The 14,877-nt window shown below is 34.1% G+C and overlaps 1 protein-coding gene across 1 annotated transcript; it reads left to right on the top strand.

The window, feature by feature from the left end:
* The first annotated feature begins 4,964 nt into the window (after window positions 1-4,964).
* On the top strand, window positions 4,965-13,751 carry LOC133692482 (aconitate hydratase, cytoplasmic-like). The gene is made up of 20 exons (XM_062113465.1): window positions 4,965-5,470; window positions 5,714-5,818; window positions 5,935-6,095; window positions 6,177-6,269; window positions 6,490-6,675; window positions 6,883-7,044; window positions 7,560-7,704; window positions 7,798-7,940; window positions 8,025-8,081; window positions 8,202-8,281; window positions 8,430-8,505; window positions 9,412-9,597; window positions 9,789-9,856; window positions 9,970-10,088; window positions 10,183-10,304; window positions 10,983-11,081; window positions 11,178-11,657; window positions 12,046-12,144; window positions 12,260-12,502; window positions 13,160-13,751. Exons 1-20 carry the CDS (start codon window positions 5,179-5,181, stop codon window positions 13,226-13,228), a joined length of 2,985 nt encoding a protein of 994 aa, XP_061969449.1. The 5' UTR covers window positions 4,965-5,178; the 3' UTR covers window positions 13,229-13,751.
* The last annotated feature ends 1,126 nt before the right edge of the window (window positions 13,752-14,877 follow it).

Raw genomic sequence — 14,877 nt, forward strand, 5'->3', positions numbered from 1 at the left:
TCACCTGACTCGAAAGCAAATAGAAGTCAAAAGCAGACATCGAAGAAAATCCTACTGACGTCCCGCTGGTAGAATATCAGGATTATCTGAACATAAAGGAGACATATTCAAGAATGATTCAAAAGAATATATAACCTATTTAATACACTTATCTAAGAGTATATTCCATAACCCTATATGTTTTTGAACTAACTAGATATTTTTCTAAAAACCCAGAATCTAACGGTTTTCCCGAAATCCAATCCATAATAAAACAAATAATAAAATTGGTAATAATTCACTAAATAACACTTAATTATTCATCAAACCAATTTGCACAAGCTCATATTACAGCTAGAGACTAATCTGAAATTTATTATATTTTTAAGGGTCAAATTGTAACTTTTGTCAAATTGAAGGACCAAACTAAAAATATCATAAATCCATTACTATACTGAAATCCTGACCATAATTAATCCTCATTTCTGTCCAGATCATCTCATTATACTCCAGGGACCATTCTAGAATTTTTTTCAAATTGCTAGGATCAAATTGTAATTTTTATCAAATTGAAGGACCAAACTAAAAATATCATAAATCCATTACTATACTGAAATTCTGGCCATAATTAGTTCTCATTTTTGTCCAGATCATCTCATTATACTCCAAGGACCATTTTACCAAATTTTTTGGGTCAAATTGTATTTTTTGTCAAATTGGAGGACTAAATTGAAAGTGTTAAAATTTCATAACTATACAGGAATTCTGCCCATAATTCATATTTTATTCTGTTCAGAATCTCGGAATAGGCTCCAGGGACCAATCTGTAAATTTTCCAAAGTTTGGGGACTAAACTGTAATTTTCCAAAATTAAGGGACTAAATTGAATTTTCATCATCTTCAATCTCAACCCCAGAATTTTCACAGATTACCTATTGTTATCCCCTGATTTCTAACACAAATTCACCATTCAAACAAAACCATAACTCAAAATCATCATTTTCATCTGCAATCTCTCAAATTCAACTTAATAATCAATTACCCACAACAATCAATCTTATAACATTCAATTTAATTCATCAATTAAACTCAGAACACAAATTTTCAAAATCCTAACATTCATCAAAACTGAAATTAAAGTTCAATTAACATACATTTATACATTTAACAACCTAAATCTTACCTTTAAACTTATTTCTTCAACTCTTTTCTATTTCTCTTCTAATTTCCCTCTTTTCTCTTCTTCTTCTTTCTCCCTTCTCTCTCCTGCCGATTCTCTCTCAAATTTTTAGATCCCTCTTTTGTTTTTTTCTTCTATTTATATTTATTATGTTTATCTAATTACTACACTACCCCTCGTTCATTTATACCCACACTTTAAGCCACTAAGGGCTTTGTTGCCATTTCCTATCTTTTAATACAAAACATTACAGTTAGGTATTTGGTAATACACTAAACTATATTTTATATTGTAGGGCTCATCAAAAAATTAAGTTTGAAACATAGTTTTTGTGAAACAATTTTTACATGTTGTTTTTTAACCGAGTTTCGTAAAACTCTGTTTAATTTTGCGTTTCAAAAGTACTTTTTTTAAAATTTGAAAATTTTTAATTTTTTTCTTTACTACAATTTTTTTGTATTTTCAGATCATTTTGATGCGCTGATATCAAAAATAAATTTTTAAAAAAATTATTTTGATGCATTTCTAAGTAAAAAGCACTTTAAAAAAGCAACCACAACTAAACATTTTATACATGTTTTTTTGTTGTATATAAACCTTAATTATAATTTTTACCAAACACGTATCTAAATTCAACCAACCACGCTTAACCACACTTTTTTTTTTTAAATTTATTTTTTTAACCACAACCACAAACACAGAAACTATTTCAAAAACAAATACACTCTTACTTTCAGTTGCACAAATTATCAAAAAAGTCACGATAAATACACTAATATAAATATTTATATATAAAATCAACTTGTTTATTTTTAATGTAATATTCAAGAGAAGAATTTGTAAATCACACCGAATTATATAAATACAAGAACACAAGAATAAATTATCCACACCAAACAAGTTGATAAATACATACTCATTATATAAAGATCAAATTGTTATATTTCGGATATGAATATTGATCACCGACCTTATTTCATATTAAAAACTAAATTTAATGTGGCTTCATATCTCAGGGTTAGGACACATCAGCGCAAAACCCCAACACTTCAATATTCCATCATAATTCATATAAAAAATAATAATACGTTGAAGATTATTTAAAATAAACAAACATTCATTCAGGGTTCGAAAATGACTCTCGAGAGCTGCCAGAATGAACTGAAAGTTGCTGGAACGGAACCTGGAAGTGGTGGCGCGTGGGAATCATATGCTGGTAGTTGCCAAATGAGTGGGACTCCAGCGTTTACACCTCACACTCCATCACCAAACTTGCAAAAATAAAACAAGAAGCCCAACCACACTCCAGCATTGTTACCCCAACCACACTCTAGTTGTGCTGTACTCGTCATGGTATTTTAGCATGTATTTACACCGTGTCTCTTACAAATGCTTTTGTGTTGTTTTTTTGCTTTGATTTTTCTTGTACTTTTACAATTATAATTTTTTTCATGTTGTCAACGTGGAGTTGGTGAGCTAAAGATAATAATAATAAAAAATAACTCTTTTAAAAATAGAGAGGAGGAACTCAAGTAGTCTACTCCAATTAAACTATTAAAGAACTAAAATGAGTTGAAATTTGCCGAGATTTCAAATGTTATTGGAAGTTGCAAGGAAAAAGACTTTCCTCGTGGTAATGTTCTGGAAATTCCAGTCGAAAACTTCAACTAGCCAACTCCATCTCCCTCGAACTTTCCAAGAAACCAAACTGAGACGAAAAATATTGTTTTTATGTTTTAAAAATATTTTTAAGAAGATTTGAATTTTTTTATATTTTTAAATTATTTTAATATATTAATATCAAAAATAATTTTTTAATAAAAAATATTTTTTTAAAAAATTACAACCCACTTTTTATCTTCCTTGGCAAAGCAAAGGTGGGAATGTCAACTTTCTCTGGCAAGAGGAGACAACTCTGTTTTTTTATAGAACATTGACCCTTCCTTCGTCGCTCCACGATGCCCGGTCCTTTCATTATCAATATAATTTTCTTTTATTTATTCCCATTTCTATTAGAATAGTATTATTTTGAGGTCGTCTTGTGTAGCCCAGGTTTCTTGGCCTCCCACGCCGTGAAAAATCACTTGCTCATCATATCCCTCTAGCCCTTCATGCGCCGTCACGTTATTTTCTTTATTAAAAAAAAAAATATTCCCAGCCCAACGGCTGTTTTTTACGGCGTTATATTAGACTTGTGTCTGGTAATGTTTTTCTTAAAGAATTATTTAATTTAAAATATACTAAAATGATATATATTTTTTTATTTTTTTTATATAAATCCATTCAAAATACATGTAAAAGAACTTTAATTTATTTTTTTAAATAAAAAATACTTTAAAAAATAGATTTACAAATACTTTCTAAACCCAACCCGTTTTGAGTTTCAAATTTTAAAGGTTAATATATATATATTTTAAAAAATTAAGATAGTTTATTTTTAAAAAGAGTTTAATAGCTTTTTATCAACTCAAGTCAGTTTCTTCTTCCATTTTTTTAACTTGAATTGGTCAGCCAGTTTATAACTATAGCTTTTTTTAACACATGGTTCTGACTATGTGGCATATTATCAGAGGACCACGTCACCAGGCTTAACAATAATGTGGTACTGGAAAATCCCCGAGCCACCGCCACAACTAGGGAAATGGAATGCAAGGAATAAGAAGATGCCACCCTAATAATCCCCTGCAACCATATCCATCAGGTTCACACATCCCTAAAAATATCAAGGTCCAAGGATTCTGTTTTACTGACGTGGAAACTAACCATTTGTTGAAACGTTTAGGCGAGGTCAGACTGCATCGCAGAAAAATCAATGCCTTCATTTGTTCCGCTTAATCATAATTTCACGTCTATAGTTTATTCGGAAAAATTAATTAGTCCTTGTAGTTTAAGAAACCAGTACCTAATCCTTGTTTTTTTAAATTATTTATAATGTAATCCTTTTATCAATTTTATGTTCTTTTTTTCATTTATTTTACCTCTTCCTTTTCTAAAAATAGAAAAAAAGCACGTGAGATGAGAAAATTTGATTAAAAAAAATATAAATTATTAGATAATCCTAGTATAATGCACTCATCCACGTAAAAATGGTAGTACTTTATAATTTCAAATATTTAACCTTCATGTGATGCTTATTTAACTATCATAAATATTTTTACAATATTTATATCATTTTAAAAATATATAAATTAAAATTTTTTATTCAATACGAAGTGAAACATAAAAACAATAGTTTTTTTATCCTAATTTTACCCAAATAAGAGATATATATATACATGGGAAATAGTTAATAATTTCTCGTAAATAAATATTTTGTAACAAAAAAAAAGAATTAAATTTTCATTTAGTGTGATTTTTGTGAATTGATGTGAGTTGTTTAACAATATTATAAATATGTTTGGTTAGAAATAACTTATTTTAAATCAAATTTTATTGCAAAATTAAGTTAGAATTTTGATCTAATCAATTTTAATTTTAGTTTTTAACTTATAGATTCTAACCTATAATACATATATTATTAAAAAAAGTTGATTTAATTCATTTTCATAAATCATGTTTCTAATTTAAAGTGATTTTAAATTATTTTTATCATACATTATTTATGAAAATAATTTTTAAATTGTAACTCAAAGCTAAAAGTCGATTTCATAAGCCATATCAAATGTACTCTAAATTAAAAATGGGCAGTACTAGATAAAGGACTATTTATTTATTTATAACATTTCAGGGGCTAAGTTATTACTTTTAATAAACTATAAGAATTGAATTAGAACCAACTCTCCTAGTCTCCCTTCCTCCCAGCCAGAGCTCTGAACCAGTAGTATATTAACGTTCTAGAAGAGAGCGGCACGCAGCCCTAGGTCTTCCAGTTGCTCTCCACACGCCTCTCCCTCTCTCTCTCTCTCAAATCATCATCAATCAAATCTCAGAAACAGCCATGATTTGTTGTTAGCTTCCTCTCTGCAACCTGAGCTCATCATCTAATCCTTATCTGGTGTGCTTTTTTATGTGAAATCATCATGCATATAACAGGCTTAGGATCAGCCTCTTCAATTCTTAGGGCTTCTAGGGCTAGGTTTCCTCCTCCTGTCTCCAAAACTTCCCTTATCTATTCTCCTAAATTTTCTCCTTATTCGACCACTAATAACCAGCTCCGATCTTTGAGCTTCTCCTCCGCTGTTCGATCCTTCCGCTGCTCTTACTCTCGCTGGAGCCACGGTGTCGATTGGCGCTCTCCTGCTACTCTTCGCCATCAGATCAGAGCCGTTGCTCCCGTTGTCGAAAGCTTCCAGCGAAAGATCGCTACTATGGGTATTCTTCATTCTCATCTCCCCCAACTATCATCTGTTTCGATTTCTGTAGTTAATTATTTTAGCTATAGATTTTCAGGGCAAATCATTTTGCCGTTTCAGAAATGATTGATTTTTTGTAATCGGCTGGTTACTTTCTCAGTACTGAAGTGGATGGTTCTTTTTACTTGAGAACCTGCTTTAATTATTAATTATTAATGATCAAATAATAACAGCACTGATTAAATATATTTGATTTCTTAAGCTCAAGAACATCCTTTCAAGGGAATTTTCACCAGCCTCCCCAAGCCAGGAGGCGGCGAGTTCGGAAAGTTCTATAGCCTGCCTGCTCTTAATGATCCAAGGATCGGTATTTTCTGCAACATTTGTGCTTCATTTCATTTGGGTTGTCAAATTTAAGTCAACTTAGCAAGATAGCTTTGACTATATGTGATCTGTGATGCGTGTTTCTTGTGTAAATAACAGAGAAACTGCCCTATTCCATCAGAATTCTTCTGGAATCTGCTATTCGTAATTGTGATAACTTCCAAGTAACAAAGGGTGATGTTGAGAAGATCATTGACTGGGAAAACACAGCTCCGAAACTAGTTGAGATTCCGTTCAAGCCTGCTCGTGTTCTTTTGCAGGTATGTCTGAAGCTTGAGAAGGTATACACTGTTTTGGCTATGATAATGAATTTGTGTTTGATCTGTACGTTTTATTTTCAGGATTTTACTGGAGTACCAGTTGTTGTTGATCTTGCTTCTATGCGTGATGCTATGGCCCAACTTGGCGGTGATTCCAACAAGATCAATCCTTTGGTGCGAGTCTTTTTTTCCATGAAGTTTGCTATATGCAAAGTCACTTTAATTTATTATAATCAGTTTTTGTTTAAAAAACGGTGCTAAAACACCTTTCCTAGACAAGCATGGTAAATATTGCTGCCTGCATGCTTCTGGAAATCTGAAACCGCTGTTTTCTGTCTTATCTCATCTTGTTCATTGATCCTGATCAAATTCTGGAAACTGCTTTGTTTCGCAGGTTCCTGTAGATCTTGTCATTGATCATTCAGTTCAAGTTGACGTGGCAAGATCAGAAAATGCAGTGCAGGCAAACATGGAGCTTGAATTTCAGAGGAACAAGGAAAGATTTGCCTTTCTTAAATGGGGTTCCACTGCTTTCCAAAATATGCTTGTGGTTCCTCCAGGTTCTGGTATTGTTCATCAGGTATAATATAAAAGGGTGGTGTGTTTCGTGTTCTGAGATTTGACATATTGGCTTATAACTCTCACTTCCTTTAGCAAGCCAATTATATCCCAGTTTGCATGACTTTTTAATATAATTTCTTATGGTAGTTGATAAATAACTAGAAGCTCAGACTAAGTATCGAATTTATTTTTATTGATGTACGGTGGTTGCACACTTAAATTTCAGGTGAATCTTGAATATCTTGGACGCGTTGTATTCAACACTGATGGTGTTCTCTACCCTGATAGTGTGGTTGGAACTGATTCTCATACAACCATGATTGATGGGTTAGGAGTAGCTGGCTGGGGAGTTGGAGGTATTGAAGCAGAAGCTGCAATGCTTGGCCAGGTAGTTAATGTGATATCTCATGGTCAAAAAAATATTTCTCCAGTGTCAATACTAGAACTTCCCAAAAGATAACTAGTATGCCATCTTAAACCATGTTTCTATCACAGAAGAGTATGAATGCAAAGGCGAAGAATTTGCATTTTATTTGCACGCATTTTTAACTTATTTTGTTGTGGGATTCCTATATTTTTTAATTAGTGTATATCAGCATTATGTGGTTAAGTTTGGGCTCAAGTGCAATTTTCCCATGGTATGCGAGTGCTACTAATTTATCACTTCTAGGGATGCTTCTTTTTACTACTTATATAGTGTTTCTTTAATACTCAAGGTGTACTAGTTGTATAGTGTTTTTTTAATACTTAAGGTGAATTTGTTTTTCTTTCACATATTATGTATGGGGTTGCTATTGCATGGATGCTTTGGGATGCTATTCATTTTCAACTATCTGAAATAAGTGTGGAGGAGCATTATGCTATGATTTTGTCTCCTAACATTATACTTTCTCAAATTGACAGCCGATGAGCATGGTGTTGCCTGGTGTTGTTGGGTTCAAGTTAAATGGAAAGTTACACAATGGTGTCACAGCTACTGACTTGGTTTTGACGGTGACTCAAATGCTGAGGAAGCATGGTGTTGTTGGAAAGTTTGTTGAGTTTTACGGTAATTTGATTCATGGACCTTAATTGACTTAACTATCAATTGCTTTCTCTTGTTTCTTTTGGATGAGGATTTCATATTGTCTGTTTCCTGCAGGCGATGGAATGAGTAAGCTATCATTAGCAGACAGGGCTACTATAGCTAATATGTCTCCTGAGTATGGTGCAACTATGGGGTTCTTCCCAGTGGATCATGTTACATTACAATATCTCAAATTGACTGGAAGGAGTGATGAAACTGTGAGTCTCATTTCTTTTTTCCAACATATAGTTTGCAATTTGAAATCTATACTGGATGCTAGTTGACGGGTCTTCTTTTAATAGGTGGCAATGATAGAAGCATATCTCCGTGCAAACAAAATGTTTGTTGACTATAATGAGGTAAAACCTTTTGCTCCTTTTTCAATGTTTATCTTTCTTCTGAGCACCTGATATACTCTTTATTTTGTTATTTACCGTGCATCTATGAAAGTACTAATTTTCCCTCACCAATTAATTCAGCCCCAACCAGAAAGGGTGTACTCATCCTATCTACAACTGGACCTTGCGGATGTTGAGCCCTGCATTTCTGGACCAAAGAGGTGTGCACTTTTTTACATGCGTTAACTCCTGTTCATCAACACTATCTCACACACTGACACCTTGCAGCTCATTTTCAACGACTTCAATGCAAATCTAACATATCCCCTTCGATTTATAGCTCATCAAAGCATGTGTCATTCCTTGCAGGCCACATGATCGTGTTCCATTAAAAGAAATGAAGGCTGATTGGCATGCTTGTCTTAATAACAAAGTTGGATTTAAGGTTGGTTGTAAACCATTTCATTCAGTGGGAATAACTGATATCCATGATCTTTGTTTCCATTGGATCCAGTTGTCTAAAATTTATTTTAATATAATTTGCCTTTTCCCTGTTAAGGACTTCGATAAATTGAGTCAAAGGAAGTGTATCTGCTTCATATCATAATGACTATATGGTCACCAGCGGTTCAGTTTCTAGATTTCATTGGTTCCTATAGAGGTCATAGCTATACCGCATTTTCTTGTTCTTTTTTTTTTTTACACTGGGGCTTATCTTTGATACAAGTTGGCTGGATCTATATGTTTCCACAGTTAAAAGCCATTGAATGTTGCTTTTTTAGCCGAGAAAAGGATAGGTGGAAGTTTATGCTTTTCACTGCACTGTGAATGCTGGATCACTGTATTTATCAATGTTGCTCAAATTTTCATCCTTGCTGGATTTAAATGACACTCATTGATTACCCTTATTTATGCTTTGTCCATTTACACAGCTATAATGAAATTTCATTATCACTTCCATAACATCTGGTAACAGCACCACCTTTTACTTTGTTTGTCTGTCGCCTCTCCAACCACAAGGAGTAGTAAGTGTCTTCCATCTATCCTACCATTTGCTGTTAGCTCTCAACCTGGACTACACTGTAAATTCATCCACGATGTCCACACCCTATGTATGTTTGTATACAAAGGGGTAGTTTACTGAGGATGTGGGCGAATTATTTTCATTTGCATTTCTGCAGGCAATGATAATTTGCTGTTGATAGTGAAGCAAATGTATCCAATCTTAATAGGGATTGAGTGGATTTGGATTAATTTTTATTTAATTTTTTGGGTAGGATACCATCGAACTGGCCTCAACTTCTGATTAGTGGTTTTCTACAAATAAATTTTTAATCTGATATGAAAACAGGGTTTTGCTGTACCAAAAGAGGCACAGGACAAAGTGGCAAAGTTTTCATTCCATGGACAGCCAGCAGAGCTGAAACATGGTAGTGTTGTGATTGCTGCAATCACGAGCTGTACCAATACATCAAATCCCAGTGTCATGCTAGGTGCTGGTCTTGTTGCTAAGAAGGCTTGTGAACTTGGTTTAAAGGTTAGGCATGCATAGACTTCTTGTACTTGTATTCTTGAAGGTGCCTCCTCTCGCTGTTATGCCAATTTTCTTTCCCTGATCTTATCAATATGGCACAAGCATTTGTTTTGGCCCTTCTTATATTTCTAAGAATGTAAAAGCTACTGTAGAATTGAATTATTCTTTAATTATCATTTCATAATTGTCCACAGGTAAAGCCATGGATAAAAACAAGTCTAGCCCCAGGCTCTGGAGTAGTTACAAAATATTTACTCCAAAGGTATTACCTGAATAGTTTGAATGTTTATAGAATGCAAGTTCCTTTTAATTTTCGTACTTGAGAGAAACATCAGTTAATTATGTTTGATATTTTTTTTTTTTTGCATTTTGTAGTGGGCTGCAAAAATATTTGAATGAGCAGGGCTTCAATATTGTTGGATATGGATGCACAACATGCATTGGAAATTCTGGGGATTTGGATGAATCTGTTGGTTCTGTTATTTCAGAAAATGGTAATTTTGAGATTATATCGATACCATTAGTTCATTGACCGTGTTTGCATTTGAACTTCTCTTTTCTGACTACTTCCTCACTTTCTCTCTGCAGACATTCTTGCAGCAGCTGTGCTTTCTGGTAACCGAAATTTTGAGGGCCGTGTCCACCCCTTGACAAGAGCCAACTATCTTGCTTCACCTCCTTTAGTGGTTGCCTATGCCCTTGCTGGGACGGTATGTGTGCTTGATACGTAGACAAATGATTATATGTAAACCTTGCTTAATATGGTTTAGGGAGAGAGGAATTTAAGTTAATTAATGTTAAAGGGAGCTAAGTGTTGACCTAAAGAGGAGTTGGCTAAATTTTTTAGAGTAGCGGTGTCATTTTTCTCTCTCTTTGTCAAACTTATACTAGGCATCACTTTTACTTGCATTTAGTGTTATGCCCCACTGGCATATATCTTTAAAAATATTCTAATTAAATTTTGTTCAAGATTTATTTTTGTCCTCACCAGGGCCTTCCTGTAACTTCATAAAGCTTCTAACAACACTGTTAACTCTTCGTGCCTTATACTCTTGACACTGTTACTGCTCTACCCTTATATATTCCAACCTGCTCTTTACACGGCATTTCAAACTTTGCTTTAGCTGCCCCAAGTTCCCAATGTTTGTCTCTGTTATGCTATTAGATAAGGTTTGTTGATTACATTTTTGTTTTGAAACTAAGAGATGAACGGTGAAGGGTTTTTTCTTCGCAGCTCCTAATTCAACATAATTCAACGATTTTATGTTGAACATTCTATGTCATGTTTGGTTTATCGGGATCCAGTTTCTTTGCTGAGCTTCCATTGAAAATCTCATTCTTATTGTTGCTGCTCTTCATCAATAAGGTGACATGAAAATGTTTTCCAGGTTAACATTGACTTTGATAAGGAGCCAATTGGAACAGGAAAGGATGGTAAGAGTGTCTATTTCAAGGATATCTGGCCAACAACAGAGGAAATTGCAGAGGTAGATACTGTCAAATTTGCTTGTACCTCTTGTTCTGTAATATGATGTTTTACTGCTAGAATGGACTGAAATTTACTTGTGATGCATGTTTTTCAGGTCGTTCAATCCAGTGTGTTGCCTGCTATGTTCAAAAGTACATATGAGTCCATCACAAAGGGCAATCCCATGTGGAATCAGCTATCCGTGCCAGCTTCAACTTCCTATTCATGGGACCCTAGCTCAACCTATATTCATGAGCCCCCATACTTCAAGAACATGACCATGAATCCTCCTGGAGCTCATGGGGTGAAGGATGCATACTGTTTGCTTAACTTTGGTGATAGTATCACGACAGATCACATTTCTCCAGCAGGAAGCATCCACAAAGACAGTCCTACTGCAAAGTATCTCCTTGAGCATGGGGTGGATCGCAAAGACTTCAACTCTTATGGAAGTCGTCGTGGAAATGATGAAGTGATGGCTAGGGGAACTTTTGCCAATATTCGCCTTGTTAACAAATTTTTGAATGGGGAAGTGGGACCCAAGACTGTCCATATTCCTACAGGCGAGAAACTCTCTGTGTATGATGCTGCAATGGTAAGTCTCTTGTTATTAGATGATGCACAATTTTCCATCTTGACTTGTTTCCCCTAAATTTCACTCCATCGTCAATATTATTCATTTATAGTTTATTTTGTGCCAACTGAAATAATAATCAAGGAATTCTAGATGGACTGTATATGCCATTAGTATACAAGTTCCCTTGCGAATTTTCTTATAGTTCAGTTGTATGGGCCCAGTTGTTGCATACACTGATGAACTTGGGCATATTTTAAGTGTCACAGACATGATATGCTTCTGCAATCTGAAGAGGTTTCCTGTGTTTCTGTGCCAATATATCCTTGTTTGCAAATAACCCATGTTTGTGAACTTGGTTTTTATCATTTCTTTTAATTAACTTTGAGTGATCAATCTACTATTTCAGAGGTACAAGAACGCTGGACATGACACCATTGTTTTGGCTGGAGCTGAGTATGGAAGTGGAAGCTCCAGGGATTGGGCTGCCAAAGGTCCAATGTTATTGGTGAGTTTTTCCTTTCATCATTTCAGCTTGAGTAGGTTTTTACCCATCTGACTCTGTTTTGAATTTCAATGCACCCACCCTTGTAAACTTTCTTATGGGCTTCATTTGTTGGTAGGGAGTGAAAGCAGTGATTGCCAAGAGTTTTGAGAGAATTCACCGCAGTAATTTGGTGGGAATGGGAATTATTCCCCTTTGTTTCAAGGATGGTCAGGATGCGGACACACTAGGATTGACTGGTCATGAGCGCTATACTATTGACCTTCCAAGCAATATTAGTGAGATAAGACCTGGCCAAGATGTGACTGTCACAACTGACAATGGGAAATCCTTCACCTGCACGGCTCGCTTTGACACTGCGGTGATTCTCTTTCTTGAGCTATTTACTATTTCAAGTTCATGTTTGAATAATGTTGGAACATGGGGATTGCTCAAGTTTTTCTTGGAAATCGAGGGAGTAATTTGGGTAATATATTAACTTAATTCGACTTATATGAACAGCAGGAACAAATTATCAATAGTATTTTCAGTCCTGCATAGTATTGGCAAACACTAAATTGAAAAATGTGTTTATTTGTTGAGTACGGAGAAGTTTTTCAATAATAAAAAACAAAATCAAGATTAGTACCCTTTTTTTATTTTTTAGTTTCGACCTTATTTTTTTTATAAAATTGGAGTTAATATGTTTCTAAAATGCTCCTAATTATTGTGGATAGTTCAAATATTTTCCACTTTTAGGAATATCAAAATACAGACTATCCGAACCTCCCTAACTTTATCGTACTGAAGCACCTGATTGTAAATAAAATCTCAACATTAAACTGGAGAATTTCAGCCTTGTGCTGTTTAGATGGTATTGGGTAGCATCCTGCTGTCTTTTTATTTTTTAATTTTTTTTTCGTGTGCATTATTGTGATCGTCTTTAAAAGTTAGATAGATGGAAGTGCATGACCACATCTTTTGCATGGTTGAAGGCCGCCTCATTTTTCTTAGCTGATGCCCTTAATTGCAATTGCAGGTGGAATTGGAATATTTCAACCACGGAGGCATTCTTCCATATGCTATTAGGAGTTTGATGAAGCAGTGATTACTCCGTCACTGATCAAGGCCTTCCTCCCCCTGATAACTTTCTCGATTGTATAACTCGAGAAGAAAATAAGAGTTTTAATAAAAGGGAAAAGTCCTTTTTCACGGGACAGGCATTTATTTTCACTTTAATGTCTGAATGAATCGTCGGCCAGAGGATTGCTTCCAGAAATATGATTCTGTTGTTCCGGTGATTGCTCGAAACCTCCTCCGTGAGTTACGTGATTATCATAATGTCCTTTGAGAAAGCGATTTGAAATGGCTTTCAGTAATAAAAATGTACTTCATTAGGAACGGAATTATAAATTATTGTCTAGTGATTTCGATACCGGCGAACAGTTTCTTTTCTGGGGCTGAGGAAATGTGTGTTGAAGCTGAAACCATGCAGCGTGAAACACTAGCAAATTTTGTGCTGGATAACAGTAATTTTTGCTACTTGAATATTGAATTATAGTTTGCCTAGTGTTTCATGTCATGTGTAAGTTACTAAAATAATTGAATTGCATGTCCTGAGTTTCATTTTAGTGCTAAGTCTGTATGCAGTGAGAATTTCTTCTTGACATTTGCCTAAGAATATGTTTGGAAGTGCAAGGTATTTATGTCTTGGGTGGTTTTTTTTTTAAATATTTGTCTTTAAAAAATATTAAATTTATAATTTTTTTTAGTTTTTTATAATCTTTATGTGCTAATAAGAAAAATAATACGACGATGTATTTTTAGAAGAGATTTTTTTTTTAAAACAACTTGTACTAAGTAAAAAGGTATCTCATTTGCGAAGAGATTATTAATAGAATATTTTAAATCCTAAAATTTTCAACCGATTTCCAAAATAGATTTAGTAATTTATGAATTTTCAATCGTTTGAAATCCTTGCAAATAGGTTGGAAAAACTTTTAAATTGACTAGTAACCGTTTATAGTAAAACATTCAAATTGCCAAGTTGAAAATTATTTTGTTGCATTGCACAGTGGCTGGTACAGCTATTGGCGTAAGTACCGTTTCAAATTATTTATGAACTGGAAGTCTGAAACATTCCATTGCTAAGAAGTTCTGATCAACCAAAACCAGCTGACCGCCCCCTATCCCTGGTACTGCGGCGGTTGCAAAATCTTGAATCAAGTGCGTTTAGAAACCTTCTAAAAAAATTTGATTTTTTTTATTTAAAATAAATTTTTATATATATTTTTAGATTATTTTAATATGATGATATTAAAAATAATTTTTTTAAAATAAAATATTTTATTCTAATATATTTTTAAATAAAAAAATATTTTGCCACACTACAACTATGATTTTGATGCATCTAGAACCTGCATGCGACACACTCTCTCCTCTTTCATTTCGTTCCCGTCACACCCGAAATGCCCCTCAGCAGCCATTGTTGCCATTTCCTCGCTGGCAGACCGAGCGTCAAAATCGATGGCTAGTAGACTTGAAAACTCGTCTGAGTGAAACACACTCTTTTTTTTTTTTTTTTCCTTCAAATTATTGATGATATGAATCTTGATACTTGTTTTAGGTACCTCGACATCTGGACCGAGTCATGCCTCAAAGTACAATGGGTGGAAGATGATTTAGTGTGGTCTTGTACACCTGGTAGGTATGTCCTTCGACTTGATGAAATCTTGTTTGATTTTTAAAAAGATAAAA

Source organism: Populus nigra, chromosome 4 (assembly GCF_951802175.1).
Source record: "Populus nigra chromosome 4, ddPopNigr1.1, whole genome shotgun sequence".
NCBI classification, from domain to species: Eukaryota; Viridiplantae; Streptophyta; class Magnoliopsida; order Malpighiales; family Salicaceae; genus Populus; species Populus nigra.